The 19268-nt window shown below is 43.5% G+C and overlaps 1 protein-coding gene across 7 annotated transcripts in view; it reads left to right on the forward strand.

The window, feature by feature from the left end:
• CENPT (centromere protein T) overlaps positions 1-19268 on the forward strand; it is a 1192572-nt gene that overhangs the window by 622315 nt on the left and 550989 nt on the right. For all 7 annotated transcript variants that reach the window (XR_013603874.1, XM_078671348.1, XM_078671349.1 and 4 more), the window contains exon 11: positions 11565-11631. Coding sequence is in view for 6 of the 7 variants with exons in the window: in XM_078671348.1 (XP_078527474.1) it covers positions 11565-11631 (67 nt within the window). In the remaining variant the exon portion in view is untranslated. The remainder of the gene's footprint in view (positions 1-11564; positions 11632-19268) is intronic.

Genomic DNA, 19268 nt, shown 5'->3' on the forward strand with positions numbered 1-19268 from the left:
GTGGGTCAGAACATTTGGGTGCTACAGTACTTTTCTTAGCTGGCAAGGTGGACTTGGTGGACTTGATAGTTTCTTCCAGTCCCATCAGCCTGTCCCCTAGTGTGTTTATTTTATCTAACAGTGGTGTTATGAGAGAGCTGACCAGTTGTTCAATAAGAGATAATAGATCCACCTGTATAGGAGACGGTAGAACGACTAGTTTCTCGGCAGTCTCAGGAGTCATGGAGGGGTTGCAGGCAGGAAATGTAGGGCTTAAGCACAATTTTTGAGGTTTAGGTTGATTCCCCCTGTTATTAACCCCATAACATTTCCTTATAGCAGATGAGGAATCAGGAATAGCGAGCCTTTGGGTGTTTTGAATGTTATCTTGATTAGATGATGGGGGTGTTTGCAAAGAGCTGACAGTGTCGGGTGATGCACTGAAGCTTTCAACAGGGAGCGGCGAATCCACAAAAACGTGTGTGGTTTTGCATAGAAAGTTTAACTCATCTAGCCACGAAGACGCTTGGTCTGCGTCTACTGTTTGTAAGGTCTCCATGGGCATTGGTGTATTATCCCCCTTGTAAGTCATATTGTGGGTTAAGTTCTAAGACAGAGGCAAAGTGAGTGGATGATACGGCGAAGAGATGCAAGTGTTCTTTGCCTCATCTATTCATGTACTCACGTAATCAAGGGGGATGGCCCCGTCCCGGCCCCCTCGGGTCTCTGAGGGCCTAAGAGGGCCCGCCCTTTGCCCGGGCTTAGACCGGCGTCCCGCGAGGCGGAGCTCACAGCAAATATATGCGCTTCCTGGCGCGGTTAGAATGGGTCACAGGTGCTGCGGGTGCCGCAAGGGTTGCTGGGACTTGTAGTCCCCGCCCGCACTCCCCACTGCAGCCTCCCCGGCAAGGTTGCTATAGCTGGGGGGCCGGCGGGAGGCATAAGAACGGCTCCGGCGGTGTGGGGCTGCCTCTATGGTCGCAGCAGCGCTTCAGCAGAGGAAAGGGAAGATTTCTGCAGGACCCTCACAGGATCGACGTTGGTCCCCCGCTCAGCAGGAGCTCACAGCAAATATATGCGCCTCCTGGCGCGGTTAGAATGGGTCACAGGTGCCGCGGGTGCCGCAAGGGTTGCTGGGACTTGTAGTCCCCGCCCGCACTCCCCACTGCAGCCTCTCAGGCAAGGTTGCTATAGCTGGGAGGCCGGCGGGAGGCAGAAGAACGGCTCCGGCGGTGTGGGGCTGCCTCTATGGTCGCAGCAGCGCTTCAGCAGAGGAAAGGGAAGATTTCTGCAGGACCCTCACAGGATCGACGTTGGTCCCCCGCTCAGCAGGAGCTCACAGCAAGTATATGCGCTTCCTGGCGCGGTTAGAATGGGTCACAGGTGCCGCGGGTGCCGCAAGGGTTGCTGGGACTTGTAGTTTCCGGCCCACACTCCCCACTGCAGCCTCCCCGGCAAGGTTGCTATAGCTGGGGGGCTGGCGGGAGGCAGAAGAACGGCTCCGGCGGTGTGGGGCTGCCTCTATGGTCGCAGCAGCGCTTCAGCAGAGGAAAGGGAAGATTTCTGCAGGACCCTCACAGGATCGACGTTGGTCCCCCGCTCAGCAGGAGCTCACAGCAAATATATGCGCCTCCTGGCGCGGTAAGAATGGGTCACAGGTGCCGCGGGTGCCGCAAGGGTTGCTGGGACTTGTAGTCCCCGCCCGCACTCCCCACTGCAGCCTCCCCGGCAAGGTTGCTATAGCTGGGAGGCCGGCGGGAGGCAGAAGAACGGCTCCGGCGGTGTGGGGCTGCCTCTATGGTCGCAGCAGCGCTTCAGCAGAGGAAAGGGAAGATTTCTGCAGGACCCTCACAGGATCGACGTTGGTCCCCCGCTCAGCAGGAGCTCACAGCAAATATATGCGCCTCCTGGCGCGGTTAGAATGGGTCACAGGTGCCGCAAGGGTTGCTGGGACTGGTAGTCCCCGCCCGCACTCCCCACTGCAGCCTCCCCGGCAAGGTTGCTATAGCTGGGGGGCCGGCGGGAGGCAGAAGAACGGCTCCGGCGGTGTGGGGCTGCCTCTATGGTCGCAGCAGCGCTTCAGCAGAGGAAAGGGAAGATTTCTGCAGGACCCTCACAGGATCGACGTTGGTCCCCCGCTCAGCAGGAGCTCACAGCAAATATATGCGCCTCCTGGCGCGGTTAGAATGGGTCACAGGTGCCGCGGGTGCCGCAAGGGTTGCTGGGACTTGTATTCCCCGCCCGCACTCCCCACTGCAGCCTCCCCGGCAAGGTTGCTATAGCTGGGGGGCCGGCGGGAGGCAGAAGAACGGCTCCGGCGGTGTGGGGCTGCCTCTATGGTCGCAGCAGTGCTTCAGCAGAGGAAAGGGAAGATTTCTGCAGGACCCTCACAGGATCGACGTTGGTCCCCCGCTCAGCAGGAGCTCACAGCAAATATATGCGCCTCCTGGCGCGGTTAGAATGGGTCACAGGTGCCGCGGGTGCCGCAAGGGTTGCTGGGACTTGCAGTCCCCGCCCGCACTCCCCACTGCAGCCTCCCCGGCAGAAGAACGGCTCCGGCGGTGTGGGGCTGCCTCTATGGTCGCAGCAGCGCTTCAGCAGAGGAAAGGGAAGATTTCTGAAGGACCCTCACAGGATCGACATTGGTCGGGGGTTCATTTTGCCATATAAATTATGATTAGTGCTGAAGAAAGAAAAATTAGGGCACATTTTGAGTGACTTCTCAAATCCTCTTATATTTCATTAAAAAAATTCTGATATGCAGTCTCCCAAGATGGCCACCAGAGACAAAAGAGCCTGTGCTTAAAAACTCTGTTAGCAAAGCAGGCATTTGAGATTTAAAAAACGTTTTAATATATAAAAACGTTATCCGCGAATAGAATTAGCATTTAAAAAACCTTGCGAATTCAATGAAAAAACCATAGGTTTCAGGCCTTATATAGTTAGGAATTAGCATTTAAAAAACCTTGCTAATTCACTGAAAAAACCATAGGTTTCGGGCCTTATATAGTTAGGAATTAGCATTTAAAAAACCTTTGAAATTCACTGAAAAAACCATAGGTTTCAGGCCTTATATAGTTAGGAATTAGCATTTAAAAAACCTTGCAAATTCACTGAAAAAAACCATAGGTTTCCGGTCTTATATAGTTAGGAATTAGCATTTAAAAAACCTTTGAAATTCACTGAAAAAACCATAGGTTTCAGGAGTTATATAGTTAGCAATTAGCTTTTAAAAAAACCTTTGAAATTCACTCAAAAAACTATAAGTTTTAGTGGTGTTATAGTTAGCTGGACACTTTACTCATACAAACCCATTGAAATTGCTCCTATATAGTTAGTTGTACTAACTATATTTCGCGCACCCGCAATCCACTGCTGATGATGTCACATATTAGATCATTCATGACATGGTCAGTGACATCACTGATGACATCTCAAATGACATCACTGATGACATCATCCACGTGACAATCACATACACCTTTTCATACACTATTACAATTTTTCATCACTCTTTGTAAAATCCAGAGTATCATATTTAAATCCATTGTCACAGCAATACAAGTATCTAAAAATCCACTCAGTGATTCATAGATGTATACACACATCTAATCACTTACCTATGGATTCACTCATACATGCTGTCAATGAACAATAGAACACTATCAAAAATACTTATACATCTATATCGACATTAAACAACAGCACGCATCCTATTCACATATGAAGTCATCCTACTCACTTATGCAAACAATGGATCATACTTACATATTTACTTAGCAAAACACTTATACAAACACCACTTCTTCTATTCATTTAGATAGTAAGTCATACTTAGTGAATTATAGAATCATTATTACAAGTATACAGTTATCCATACAGTCACTCACACAATCATTGTCATATGTATACTTATTTATATACAACAACTGACACACACACTGCCTTTTATTTTTCTAGTTTGTTGGACCTGTACCATTGAGAAATATATTTGCTCATCACCACACTCATAAAGATATTCACTCACCCAAACAACTGTTAGAACATGTAGTTTTAACTTCATATATCTACTGAATCAACTATTCACACATCTTTGGACAGTCACACCCCCCCACCGAACCACACACACTTTCACACTCCCATACAAATACTCAGTTAACTAATCAATAACTAATATAGACTTTCACATAGCTAGTAACCAACTGTAGAATCAGTTTACACAACAACTGACAAAGTGATACAGATATTCACACAGTTTAGTCACTATCCACTATATTTAGTGAGACATTATAAATTGGTCAAGTAAACAGTCAATTACACTGCTACTAAATCCTCCAACCAAATATTTATTTATATATATCCACTTATTCTTCAATGCAAATTGCTATATATATAATGCATATTTAAATAACGAAGCAAACCACATTCACTGGATTATGTCATCAGTGATGTCATTTGAGATGTCATCAGTGATGTCACTGACCATGTCATGAATGATCTAATATGTGACATCATCAGCAGTGGATTGCGGGTGCGCGAAATATAGTTAGTACAACTAACTATATAGGAGCAATTTCAATGGTTTTGTATGAGTAAAATGTCCAGCTAACTAACACCACTAAAACTTATAGTTTTTTGAGTGAATTTCAAAGGTTTTTTAAAAGCTAATTCCTAACTATATAACTCCTGAAACCTATGGTTTTTTCAGTGAATATATATATATATATATATATATATATATAATGGTACAGCGATGGGAACCTGCTTCGCCCCCAGCTACGCGAATCTTTTCGTCGGCTGGTGGGAGGAGCAGGTTGCCCTAGTAGGTGAAAACCTTAAGTGGGCAAACCAGATTGTTGTCTGGCGTCGATATATCGACGACCTCTTCTTGGTGTGGAGGGGCTCCTCCACACAAGCTGAGGAATTTGTTGAAGCACTCAATACCAACACTCTAAATCTGAGATTCACATCAGAAATAAGTACAAATGAAGTGCACTATCTTGACTTAAGAGTCTACGTACATCAGGGTAAATTAGAGACCAGCCTCTATCGCAAGCCAACAGCGGGCAATAGTATTCTGCACTACGAGAGTGGCCATCCCTCTAGTTTGATCCGTAGCATCCCCTATGGGGAGCTACTGAGATTAAGACGGAATTGTTCTCTGGAGTCCGAATTCGTCAGAGCTGCACATGATAGCATTGCTAGATTTCGAGCTAGGGGCTACGCACAATCTCTTCTTGACAGTACTTACAAGAGAGTATTAAAGATCCCAAGAAAAAATCTTTTTTCTCCAAAGCCCCCCTCTGTGGAAGATACGGATTCCAGATCAAAATTCCGCCTAATAACAACTTTTTCGGATGAGGTTCCTCAATTGAGACATATTCTTATGAGGAACTGGCACATCCTACAAACTGACCCCATCATAGGGAGTGATGTTCCAACCAAACCTCTCATAACCTTTAGAAGGTCTAAGTCAATCAAAGATACGGTAGTGCAAAGTCATCTATTGCCATTACCAGCTAAATCCACAGGAACTCTCAAAGAAATGGAGGGATTTTTTCCGTGTGGAAAATGTAAAGCCTGCGAAAGTAGCAGAAGAACATTAACCTATAAGGTTCCAGGACTCAGTCAACCTAGACGCATTAACAAATTCATCACATGTACAACTCCTTTTGTGGTATACTGTCTAGTTTGCCCATGCGGTCTCCAGTATATTGGGAGTACAATGAATAACGTGAAACTTCGAATACTGGAACACCAAAGGGCAATCATGAATAAAGATCCAAACTACCCTGTTGCACGCCATTTTGCCGAGAAACACGGAAGCAATAGGGAACTGCTCCGTTTTTTCGGGATTGATCATGTGCCTCAGAACCCAAGAGGGGGAGACAGAGTACTCCGTCTCCGCAGACTTGAATCTAGGTTCATAATAGATCTGCAAACCAAACAGCCTCAGGGACTGAATATAGGAGAAGAAATGACAGTACATCTCGGAAGATAAAGCATGATAGCCATCGTAGCCTTTTATAACTAGGATGAAACTGTAATGAATTATAACATCTACATTTTGAAAGGCACACATTATTGGGTTGAAGCTTATTTCTTCTTTTTCCTTTTCTTCACAAATGCTTTTTCTCCCCACTTCTATGTCCTTTCCTCCCTCCCGTCCTTTGTTCTCCGATTACCTGTGACAATTCTCTTTCTCCCCTACCATTCTGTTCTCAGAAAATATATAGAGAAATTTTCTTCTTCTTTGCGAACCAGTTCGTAGACATTTAAGTTGTATCTAAACAAGAATAGGATAATCTGGTCAACTAAATTGGATGACCTAAGATAATGTTGAACTTATTGTGGTTCTTGCAAACCTGAGATCATTTCCTGTAATTGTTGTAAATATCATGCCTTGCTAACTTTTCTGGGTATTTTTTAATTGAGTATAAGTTGAATGCTATGGGAGCCATGCCGATCCACGGCTAGATTTTGTTTTGTTTTGTTTTGTCTTGTCTCGATGTTGTCCACACAGCGTGCTGCCATTTAATAGAATTGTGATCTTTGGTCACGGGGTAGATACGCCAGACTTATGCCGATACACGGCAATATCTTATGTTTTCTGGCAGTGGCATCAACACTATGGGTACATAAATAGAAAAACGAGTACTAGGAAACTATAAATCAATATTTTGTATATTTGAATACAATCATGATGGAATTATCGTCTATTATCTGTATATATGTTGCTAGTAAATCTTTTTTTCTCCTATGTAAATATGGCCGCCACAATCACCCCACATTTGCGTTTGAATTCACATCGATATAATTTTCGCTAAGTCCGCTTTTTGTTTCTGTAGCACATGGTACAAGTAAGCGTCATAGACCTTAGGTCGGTGACACTGAAGAAGGACTAAAGGTTCGAAACGCGTCTGTCATCTGTGTTGTGTGCTGAATAAAGACACTTTGCCTAAACCTGGAGTGCTTTAACTCTCTTTCTGGAATGAGAGGGGGACCTTGGAGCTTTTATATATATATATATATATATATATATATATTACCTACTGGCGGTCGCCAGTAGGTATATATAGTTAGGATTTTTTCTCTATGGGATTTTTGAAAATTCTATGTCTAATAACTTTGGCGTTTGTGGACGGAATTGGCTGAAATTTTCAGGAAAATGGAACATTTTGTTTCTGAGCAGCCCCTGAAAATTTGGGGGGGGTCGTCAAGGGGGGGCCGAGAAAAAAGGGGGGGTCCCAAAACGTGTTTTTGCCATGCAATTTTCCATAGGGCGGTTGGCCTCACTTTTAGCTCGAACGGCTGAATGGATTTCCACGAAACTTGGCAAAATTGTAGATATTGTTTGCCCGATGTGCCTTTGCTAGGTCTCAAGATATGTGGTCCTGTGAATTTTGAGTAAATTAGGTTTCAAAAAAGATATATATCTAGAGCCGCGCCCGGTACGCGTACCGGGGAGCGCTCCAGGCGCGCCACGCGACTTGCGCACGGCAAGCTGATTGGTTCTCGGGTGTCTGTAAACATTCGAAACAGTCCGCAGCGGCCGCCATCTTGTGTCTCGGTAGGATTGAGACACAAGAGGTGGCAAGAATCAAAGGGGGGAAATGAGCAAAAGGGGGCAGGGTACACCCCCCTGACCCCCTACTTTTGATGTGGGGGCCATAAAAGGCTCCCGCGGGTGAAATTTTTTTTAAAAAAAAAATCGATTTTCGCGGGGGGGAGCGCCCGGTACGCGCACCAGGGAGCGTACGGGGGAGCGTACCATGGAGATAAAAAATGACAGACTTTTAAAAAAAAAGCTTCTTTTTATAAATTGGAGGTAGTTCTGAAAAGAACTTTTTTTTTTATTTTGTTTTATATATTTTTTTTGTTTTTGTTGTTTTATATTTTTTTTAGACTTTTTAAAACAATTTTATATTTTTTTGGGATTTTTGTCAAGGGAAAAACAAAAACAAGGATTCCAAAACTGCTCAACAGGAGCAAAAAAATTTGACAATTTAGGGACTGGAAGAGCAGCGGTGTTGCTGTTTCTTTAGGGCAATGAGTTCAACACTCTGCCCCCCATAGCAGAGCAGTTCGTCACACTCCGTGCACAAAAATTTGATGCCTGCAAACACCGGCTGAATGTTAGGGACCATTCTTGCACGGGGTGGTCCCGAAGGTGTTGCTCCACCAGTGGAGGTGCTGCCGCCATCTGTGAGTACATTCCGTGCCAGCTCTGACACTCTCCCTGGCAAAGTTGTTAGGGTGTCTTCTTTTCACATGCCTGATCAAATTAGCATTTCCAAAACTATATTTTTTCAGAGGATTGCCTCTGGATAAACTACTCCCACATATTTTGCAGGTTACTTTGGGAGCGTTGACTTTTTTCTGTCCTTCAGGGATGTCGTAAAATTTCCAGATGAAATGGTTTTTTTTCTTTTGCTGAGGAGGGTCCTCATCTAAAAATCCCTCTGAATCACTGCTGGATGACTCTCTTGCAGCCATTGCTGGAGATCAAAAAAGTAGGAGATAAACAGAGTAGACAAAACAGCTCTTGCTCTCTCCAAGTACAAAGCAATAGTGAGAGAAATGGGTGGGTTTCACACAATTTGGAAAAAAAAAGTTCTGAACCAATGAAAAGTGTTATTTTAAAGTCACATGGTTTGTAGCGCGGGGCGCGCGTCCCGGGTGTGTATCGTAAGCACATCGGGGCGCTTACGTTGCGCGATCGTATGCGCTTCCGGGGGTGCTTACGCGGTGCGTCATAAGACGCATCTCGCGGCTACGCGATACGTGTCTTATGACGCAAGGCGTGGCGGCTACGCGATACGTCACGATGTTGTTTTCGTTCGCGGCAATAGCGCTTCCGGGACGCGCATCAGTACGCGCCCCGGGGCGCGCCGCAAGATTGCGCTTACCCGTGCGTTCACCTGTCCGCGCCCCGGGAGCGCACCAAAAATAATATAAAAAAAAAATAAAAAAATTATAAAATATAAAATTCGATTTAAAATGTATTATTTTTATAAAGATTTGCTATTAAAAAACCTATGAAATTCACTGAAAAAACCATAGGTTATAGACCATATATAGTTAGGAATTAGCATTTACAAAACCTTGAAAATTCACTGAAAAAACCATAGGTTATAGACCATATATAGTTAGGAATTAGCATTTACAAAACCTTATTTTACTCACACAAAACCATTGAAATTCCATATATAGTTAGTTGTACTAACTATATATCGCGCACCCGCAATCCACTGCTGATGATGTCACATATTACATCATTCATGACATGGTCAGTGACATCACTGATGACATCACTGATGACATCTCAAATGACATCACTGATGACATCACTGATGACATCTCATTTGACATTACTCATGACATCATTCATGTGATGATACGATGAACCTCTTTAGACTCTAATATAACCTTAGATACACTCAGTGTAAACAGACACTCACAGACTGTCACTCATCCATGGAGTTACTCACACACCTAATCAGTCTTGCAAAGAATCAATCACACCTCCATTTCCTCAACTATATAGTTAAACACACCTTACTTATTGAAACATATAATAACACATATTTACTCTGTTATACAATCCCTGATACAAGTTCACAATAATCCATACAGCCACTCTCACATTCACTGGCTCTTATGCACAGTTATTTATATATGTCAACTACCACATGTACTGTGTTTTACATATGTACTTACTTTGACATGTAGCACTGAGATATCCATTCACTCACCAATACACTCATGCACACAGTAAACCGCCCATACAGCTGTTTCCACATGCACTTTTGAACCCATACATCTAGTGAATCAACTGCTCACACATCTATGCACAGTCATACACCTCCCAGACACCCACACACACACACTCAGTCTCCCATACAAATACTTGGCCAACTAATCAATAACCCATATAGTTAGTCATATAGCTAATGATCAACACATGCATCAGATTACAAAACAACAGACACAATGGTGCACAATTTAAAACAGTTTAGTCACTAACCCATGCACTCAGTGAGACACATTTAATCACTCACTTATACAGTCAGTCATGCACCTACTAAATACATCATCCAGACACTTATACATCCACTCATTCTTCAATATATAAGACATATTTTAACTTTACAGAAACATAGTCACTGGATGTTGTCATCAGTGATGTCATCAGTGATGTCATTTGAGATGTCATCAGTGATGTCATCAGTGATGTCACTGACCATGTCATGAATGATGTAATATGTGACATCATCAGCAGTGGATTGCGGGTGCGGGATATATAGTTAGTACAACTAACTATATATGGAATTTCAATGGTTTTGTGTGAGTAAAATAAGGTTTTGTAAATGCTAATTCCTAACTATATATGGTCTATAACCTATGGTTTTTTCAGTGAATATATATATGTATATATATATGTGTGTGTATGTATGTATATGTATATGTGTATGTGTATGTATATGTATGTGTATGTATGTATATGTGTATGTGTATGTATGTGTATGTGTGTATATATGTATATGTGTATATATATGTATATATATGTATGTATGTATGTGTATATATATATGTGTGTGTATATGTATGTATATATGTATGTATATATATATATATCCAAAGTTTCTTTCCATAAAAATGTTAGTGCGCTCTCAGGAAATGAGTCGAGTAACATGGATAGATAGAACACAGGTTTAATTTACGTGGATTAAACTTGTGTTCTATCTATCCGTCTTATTCGACTCATTTCCTGAGAGCGCACTAACATTTTTGTGGAAAGAAACTTTGGATTGTGAATACCGGCAAGCTCCGCCGGAGTGTGCGCCACCCCTCCCGGGTCCCAGTATCTTGGAAGGAGCCTTCTTTGAGGATTAATATATATATATATATATATATATATATATATATATATATATATATATATATATATATATATATATCCTCCTTATATGGAAAAAGGAAAGAAACAAGTACCGACACCGCTGAGATCCACTTTTAAGAGACTATATTGTTGGGATCTTTTCTTGTGGCATACCACGTTTTGGCAGTCGCTACTGCCTTGTTCACATATGTATATAGATGGGTATAGATTATAGTACAAAACATTAACAAAAAAATAAATACCCCTTTTCCGTAATATATGCAAATTATCTCTTGAGTCATTCATCTGCTGCTCATGTCCTTGCAAATTACATCACTGATGATATATCAAATAACATCATTCCCTGTGCATACAAAATGATGCTGCCAGGCATCCCCTTTCTAGTAATTTCAGAAACAAAACTGTATTTTCATACTATTAGTGAATTCTGCCCTCCTCTCAAATGTTTGTTATTGACTATACATTTCTTATTATCTTTGACTTGGAGCATATTCACAAGAAAAAGCACTATGATAGCTTTTAGTTGTTTTTGCACAAAACTTTAAGTAAGGTTGTAAACATGCACAATGTTTAGTCCTTATTGCACTGTGAAACAAGACGTGGGGACATGTAATAAGGCTAAGTGAATGAATAATTGTTTCAGTTATGATTCATATGTCCTGCCTTTGCCGTTTTCTTTTAGTTGGTGGAACACAGGAGGAACTCGGTATGAGTAGTTCTGCACCGACTAATCAATCTTCAGTAATGAGGTAACATGATATATTTTTGGTGTGTGTATTTTGTCTTTTTGCTGTTATTGGTAATTTGTACCTTGTCTTGGTAAATGAAATCTTTAACCCCTCAAGTGCTGCCGTCGGCTGTTGGACGTTGCGAGCACTACCATCGTAGTGCTGAGCACGTCCAACTCAGCCCTGCCCGTTTTGCAGAAGTTCCGTACTACCGCGAAATCGCGGTAGCAGCAAATGGGTTAATCTGTAACCAACCTTCAAGGCCTGTTAGTCGATTGTTAATGCATCACCTGCAAAGCAATGCCTCATTTGAGTGTCCCTCTATTTGTTATGGTTTAGCATAGTGGTGTTCCAGCAACACTGAGCAAAAAACTATTGGAGTGTATCTTTAATCAAACATAACAGTCAACACTGAGAAGCTTGATACTTATGTACATACTTTGGTAAAAGAGTGCCTCCTTCGCATTGCTGCCAACAAGGCAAAACATGATTGTCTCCTATCCAAAGTAAGCTGTCAGTGGAAATGGTTAACAACCAGGCTACAATTATTGTTACGCTGTATTCATTGGTTGGGGAGCTGCACATGCAAGAGTGCCTTAGCTTCTTGCACATTAATTAGCTACTCCACAATCCTGCCTTTCATTAGTGGGAAGACTTTAAATATAAGCATCACCGACTCTGCTGCCTGTTTTCTACTTCACCTCTGCGCAACTTCGGTGTGCTTACGCTTAGTTTTTTGAGGTGCTAGCTTTTTTAAAGTGCTGTAAAGCACTGGTATCATCGAAAGTCACTAACCCCACCCACAGCGCAAAACAAATGCTTGACCCGCTCTTCACTGCCAGCTGCAGAACCAAGAACAGTCATCACTGAATACACTTGGATCAACCACACCTTCATCCATTTCTCCATCGTAAGATCCACATGCACCACGCACAGCCTCCCATCTCCTCCAACCGCTGGGTAGCAGGCCTTACAAAGTTGATAGGACAGTGTAACTAGTGAGCTACATATAAATCTCTCCAGTGAGTTGGGGTCTGTCCATGCTAGAGAAAACTAGGCTTAGGCAATCAGAGCTATGCGTATAATCAGCCTATGTCTGAAAAGAGTGCTAGAGCTGAATCCGTCCAAGGTAAGTAGTTGGCTTTGCTAGCAGCTGGTACAGACAGTACGATACTTATAATCATGCAATAGCAGGCCGCCTCACAAGGACAAACATATGTGTGGCATAGAAAGCTGCAAAAAAGCCGATGTACAACCAAGATGCATATACTCGCTATAGGTATGTAGTTTTAAAAGGAGAAATGCCGGAACGTTGCACTAATAGTACAATACCAACTGTGAAAACGACCACTATCACACTTGTGTTAACAATAAAAGCTAATCAAGTAACATGGATTAGTTAAGAAATAATTTCAATTCTATGCTAACTCCGAAAATAACTTTGCATTTAATAAGAAGTATTGGTGATGGAGAGAAAAAAGTATGCTAAAAAGTGGTCCTAAGTCAGTAACAGCACACCCCGGCGACATGGACTATTAAAATGTGTGTGCTTCCCGTTTAAAAGTGGTTTTACCAGCGGCAGTGAAGTCAATAATGCAAATACCCGAGTCTAATGCCGACCCAATAAAGGCTTGCAACTCCGTACAGGCTAATGCGGTGGTGATGACGGTTAGACATTGGTCAAACCATCTCCGTGTTAAAAATGAAAGTAGCAGTTAAGGCGAGGGCGTCTAAAGCCCGGCTACGCTAATTGCCTAAGCGCCAGTAGCAAATGCGTTGTGGCACCAAGTTTAAACTATAGCAGGGGGACCCGTGACCGTAACCCCTGCCCTGCCTATGTCTGCTAATCAAAAAAACACTTACTTGCAAGTAGAGCTCCAGTCTGAGCAGTGTCTTGTGCCGTGTCGTCCTGGCGTGGAAAAGTATTCGAAGTGAAAAATACCGGGTCCCATCTATGTAGCGCTTCCGGGTTGGAGGCTGCTTCCTGTATTAAAAAACTAGACTGACGACCTGTGGTCAAGGCCGCCATCTTGCAACTCAAATTGAAATAAACTCTATGGGAATAAATAATCCACAGTACACCGATTGTTCCCTGATGAGGTAAACAAAAGGTCGTCAACGACTTCTCAGACCGCAAATGGTTTAAAAAGAGCCGTGTATGACACTAGAGTGAGTGGGAGCATCTGTAAAAGATGTATGGTGGATAAAGTGGGAAAGGCAAAGTGGCATGCATATGTAAGAAAAAAGTGTGGTAAAATATGTAGGCTGAATTCCATGAGACAGTAGTAAAGGGAATACTGTTCAGAGATCCGTGTTGCACATCGCATTAAAATTACAGAGTAGAGTGCAGACAGGTAGAAAAGGGAATATGAAGGATTAAGGTGAAATAGTGACATGGGTGAGATCTATCCATTCATGGTATATACACGAAATTCTTAGACTACACACCGGTAGTCTTGCAAAGGTAAACAAGTACACATTCTGTGTCTGACATCAGTTAAGTGTAAGTCTGATGATATCACATCACATGGTCATTGTATGGGTAAAGAGTACCAATTAGTTTAATGAGCTTAGCACAGCACATACAGTACAAAAAATGTGCAAGCAGGAAAAACAAAGAAATTAGAGGAATTACAGATTAAATGAGGACATGAGTAAGAGTAATCCATCCATAGCATAAACACTTTATTTTTGACTACACAAAGGTAGTCTGATCACCTTCCCATTGCATTTGTAAAGATCCCAATTCGTTCTATGGGCTCAGCACATCACATGAAGTGCAATCAATATGTACAAGTTGTATTCTATGGGCTCAGCACTGCACATGAAGTGCAATCAATATGTACAAGTTGTGTATTATACGCTGACAAAACCAATACTTAGTCCTTTGTATCAGAGGCAGAGAAGGGTGTCTATGTACATCCGTAAATGGGTTTCTATGTACATCAGCAAATACATGCTTATCAGGAAATCCCAGTGAAATCGAAGTAGATAACTGATATGTTAAAATTCATTTTGTAACTCACCACGACATTGTGTTTGCAGGAGACGTGGGATACCGACGGAAATTTTTATTTAAATGGTTATCGTAGCTTCTCAGTTAAAGCGACCGCTGGGCGGGGAGGGAGACCCAAAGGGGGCCTGTATACAATCACCTCTATCAATTTGGCAGGTTCCATGAAGAAAATAGAATCATCAGCGGATAGCATTTTGTGTGTAGAATGGGTTAGGCCCAGCCTCCCTATAATTTTAATTGTAAATTTTTATAATGCACCGGATAAGGTATCTTGTAACACACACTTAAGGTCCTTATCCTCTTTTCTTTCCCACTACAAGTCACACCAAACAGCTATATTCGAAATCTTGCTCATGGGAGATTTTAACATACACCCCTGTGGATGGGATTGTCTTTCTAAACAACAACTGGCGCCTCCGGGCACTATCAGTTCCCATTTTGAACACACATCGCAGGGATTGGAGCTGGAAGAATTACTTGCCGACCTAAACCTGTTTGAACTAGCTGGGCCCGAGGGGGAGAATAGGGCACCGACGTTCATAGGTAGAGATGCAAACACTGTTATTGACTACATCTTTATCTCAGCGGGACTAGTTGATGCGGTATCCGCCCTTCAAGTCAAGGTTTCCGCCTTTAGTGACCATAATCCCCTGATTCTGGCTTTAAACCTTGGGAGTAACAACGCAACTCAGGTTGAGCGTCTGGGTGGCTGTTGCGATCCCATTGTTCCTAAGGACCGGGGAAGAAGACTAAATTGGTCCAAGGTGGTCCCGGACACATTTATCCAGTATCTAAAAGCAAATGTTCATGCAGATTTGTTAACATGCACAGATAGCTCGGCAGCTGACACAGATATTATTAAATCTTTCACTAATATCTGTACGCAAGTTAGCCATGATCTAACACTCTGGAAGAAGCGAGCTGAAACCACCCGCCCAAGGTGGTTTGATAGGGAATGCTCAAAGGCACATAAGGGGCTTATGGAGGCCCTCAAACAGCAGCCGAGAAATCGGGAGCGGGTGATTCAGTGGAGGAAGCTCTATAGATTAACCATCAATAACCGAAAAATGTCTATAAAAAACGAGGCTTGGGACAATCTCGTATCAATTAACATCTTGAGAGATAGTTCCAAATTCTGGGCTGTGATCAACCACTCCTATTTTTCTGAGGAGGAAAACTCTATCATGGACTGTGTGATCCCTGAGGAAGATTGGGTTGCCCACTTCAGCAAAATATACAACAGCGAAGAGTCACTAGCACCAGATAGTCCTCACTGGCTCATGGTCCCTGCTGTCCTACTGCAGTTTAGTGATGACGAGGTGATCAGGGCCATCTTAGAGATGACGAAATGTAAGGCCCCAGGCCCAGATGGTGTCCCTGCAGATCTGTATAGGTCACCCCTGGACATGTGGGCTAGAATACTCACCAACGTCTTTAATTCCTCCTGCACAGCTGGGTTTCCTAAATCATGGTCTTCTTCGACCATCATTCCCATTTACAAGAAAGGTTCCCGAACAGATCCGGCCTGTTATAGGCCGATATCATTGATTGACTCTGCCGTCAAAATTCTAGGCAGAGTCATACTACAGAGACTGGGGGATTTTATAAAGGAGAAGGGGGTCCTTTCAGACCTGCAGTATGGGTTTAGGGCCAGGAGAGGAACCATGGACCAGTGCCTAAACCTCCTTATGCTGGTTGGTAAATACACCAAGGCCAAGGAGGGAAATCTATACATGGCCTTCATGGACCTCTCCTCGGCCTTTGACCCGGTCAACCGAACCAAGTTATGAGCCATACTGGTCAGTCTGGGCATTGACCCATCGCTGGTCAACTTCCTAGCGTCACTTCACACAGACTTGACAGCCTCCATCAGAACCGATCGGGAGGGCAGCTGTACTCGGCCATTCCGTTCTAAAAGGGGTGTTAGGCAGGGCTGTATTTTGGCCCCTCTCCTATTCACCCTTTATATTAACTCATTGGGCAAAGATCTGGAGGACTCAACACCTGATATTCCACGCGTGGGGGATTCCCTGGTGCCCGTATTATTATATGCGGATGACGCGGTGCTCTTAGCCCGCACAGGGGTAGGGCTGCAGAAACTTCTCGACGCATTTGGGGACTTCATGGTCTCACTCGACCTAGCGATCAACAACAAAAAATCCCATATAATGATGGCGAGGAAGCGCACGAAAACTCAAAAGCTAAAGACATTTACCTGTACTGGTGAGGGGGTGACTAGGGTACCAGTTTTTACTTACTTGGGTGTTATCTTTGAAGAGGGGGGCTCTTGGACCGCCCAACTAAATGCAAAAAGCCTTGCAGTCAAGAGATCAACCTCAGCTCTAATGAGCTTTGCAAAGCGATGGGGCTCGCGTCCAATGGACGCTCTCTTGAAAGTGTACAAGACAAAATGCTTGTCCATAGCCATGTATGGTGCTCCCTTGTGGGGCTTCTCGCCACAAGGTAAAATACAAATTGCGGAAAATACTTTCCTCAGAACATTGCTTGGAGTCCCACAATCAACACCAGTTTTCTCCCTGCATACTGAGTTAGGCATAGGCTATGTAACTGATGAGCTACAATTGGCCCCTCTGGTCTATTGGGCAAAAACCTGGTTAAATAGTGATATCCCTTTGAACCACTGTATCCTCAAGGACTGCATGGCGTTAGACAAGGTGTCTAAAATTCCTTGACTAGTTTACATTAAGAACACGTTGAATAAATTGGGCAGGCCAGATCTTTACAAATACCCGAACAACATAGTTAAAGGAGACGTAAAATGGATTAAGGAAAACTTCCTGTTTAGGGCGAATCAGGCTAGGGAGGAGGAGGAGGAGGAGGAGGAATTAATTAAGCCAAAAGTTAGAGCAAATTTTTTGCTCTTAACTACTCCCTCTCTAGAACCCTATTTAAAAATTGTTAGTAAACCATTCCATCGTCACCTCCTCATTAGATTCAGGTTTAACATTATACAATACTCCCTGGGTGACTTCCCAGTGTGGGGGGTACCTGATACACTGAGCCCATGTAGTTGTGATAATTTCTCAGAGCAGTCTCTCATGCACTTTGTAATGTTCTGTGATCATTTCAAGGAGGGCAGAAGGCGGTTCTTAACCCCAATTCTAAGAGAAGCAGGTTTTTCACAAGTACGCCCAGCTCTCTTTTACTTACAACTATTAGGTACCACAAAAGTAATTTTCGGGGTTGCTAGCTTCCTGGTAGCTGCCATGCGTATTAAGACCAGGAAGCTATCCCCGAATAACCTGGCGGGGTGATTGAATATACTGTGTTCTTTTTAGGTCTCGCCTGTCGATGCGCATGCGCATCGAGCAAGCGAGACTATAGGGGCTCATCGACTCTTTATCTAACTTGCAAGGAATCGTGGCGATTCCTTGCAGTGCCCGTGACTTTTAAGCTCAATGCGCATGTGCATTGAGCTTAAAAGCGCGTGCACAGCCGCCCGCATTCCTCCGACACCTTTGAAGTGAAGCTTAGCTTCACTTCAAAGGCCCGGCTTCTTCACACCCACATGCCGCTCTGCCCCGCTCCGCCCCCTCCCCTGAGTCATCCTGCCTGCCCTCGACGTTCCCCCCGCCCCCTCCCGCCACGCAATGCCGAGAGCTTGTTTATGTACGCCACACTGCTGGACACCAGTTTGATTTTTTTTTTATGTACGCCACGCTGCTGGACTCTAGTTTGATTTAATGTATCTGTCCTGCTTATTTTCATTTATTTATTTTTTACGTCCCAGTTTGTCCTTATTTGCCCAGGCAGCTCTTTCGCCACCAAAGGAGATCACTGCATGCTGTAAATTGCAGACACCAGCTGCTTTGGTCACGGGCGGCGCTAATGTGTTCCCGGTTTCTCCTCATTGGGCGAGTGCATTTACTAATGCGCATGTTGCTTCCACCTTCTGCCCTTTAGTTTGTTATCATTTGGACGGGTGCAGTTTTTGTGAATTTACCTGACCCGTCCACTGCTTTTCATTAAATTTTTTATTTTTAAGTGTACTTCGATCACATATTGAGTGTCAGACTCCGCTCTCAGTGGCTTCACACTTTGTGACTCCTCGGTCTGCTGCTCCAAGTTTGTGAAACCATGTATGTGCAGTACAGTTTTGGTAATTAAAGTCTTTCCACGGACACTCAGAAACATACACATTCACGCTGACTTCACAAGCGCACGCTCTCCACTCACTTCTCTCACACACACACACACACACACACACACACACACTACAAATACACCCTCACACATCACACACGCACAATTTCGTCCACAAACCTGCCTTTCCCAGCTGGACATCCGTGAATGCACTTTTTACCCCCAAACATGCATTACTACAAAAAGACATTGAACAACGTTTTCAAAGACACCGACAGATTGCACTCGTGGGACCCGAGGGGGCTTTTGCCTTCTTAAGTTTCTGACACGAGCCCTGCGTTCCCGGCCGTGCCTGGAAAATGCTGTCTGCCTATTTAACCAGCACATCCCTTTATTTACTTTGGACAGAAACTTAACACCTTGCCAACTCCTATAAAATGTGATTTATATTTTTTGTTTTATTATTATTATTATTTGTATACTACACAGTAAATATGGCTTTTAGTCGCTTTCAAGAATAGATTTCGTACAATGAAAG

Source organism: Lissotriton helveticus, chromosome 12 (assembly GCF_964261635.1).
Source record: "Lissotriton helveticus chromosome 12, aLisHel1.1, whole genome shotgun sequence".
In the NCBI taxonomy this organism is placed as follows: Eukaryota; Metazoa; Chordata; class Amphibia; order Caudata; family Salamandridae; genus Lissotriton; species Lissotriton helveticus.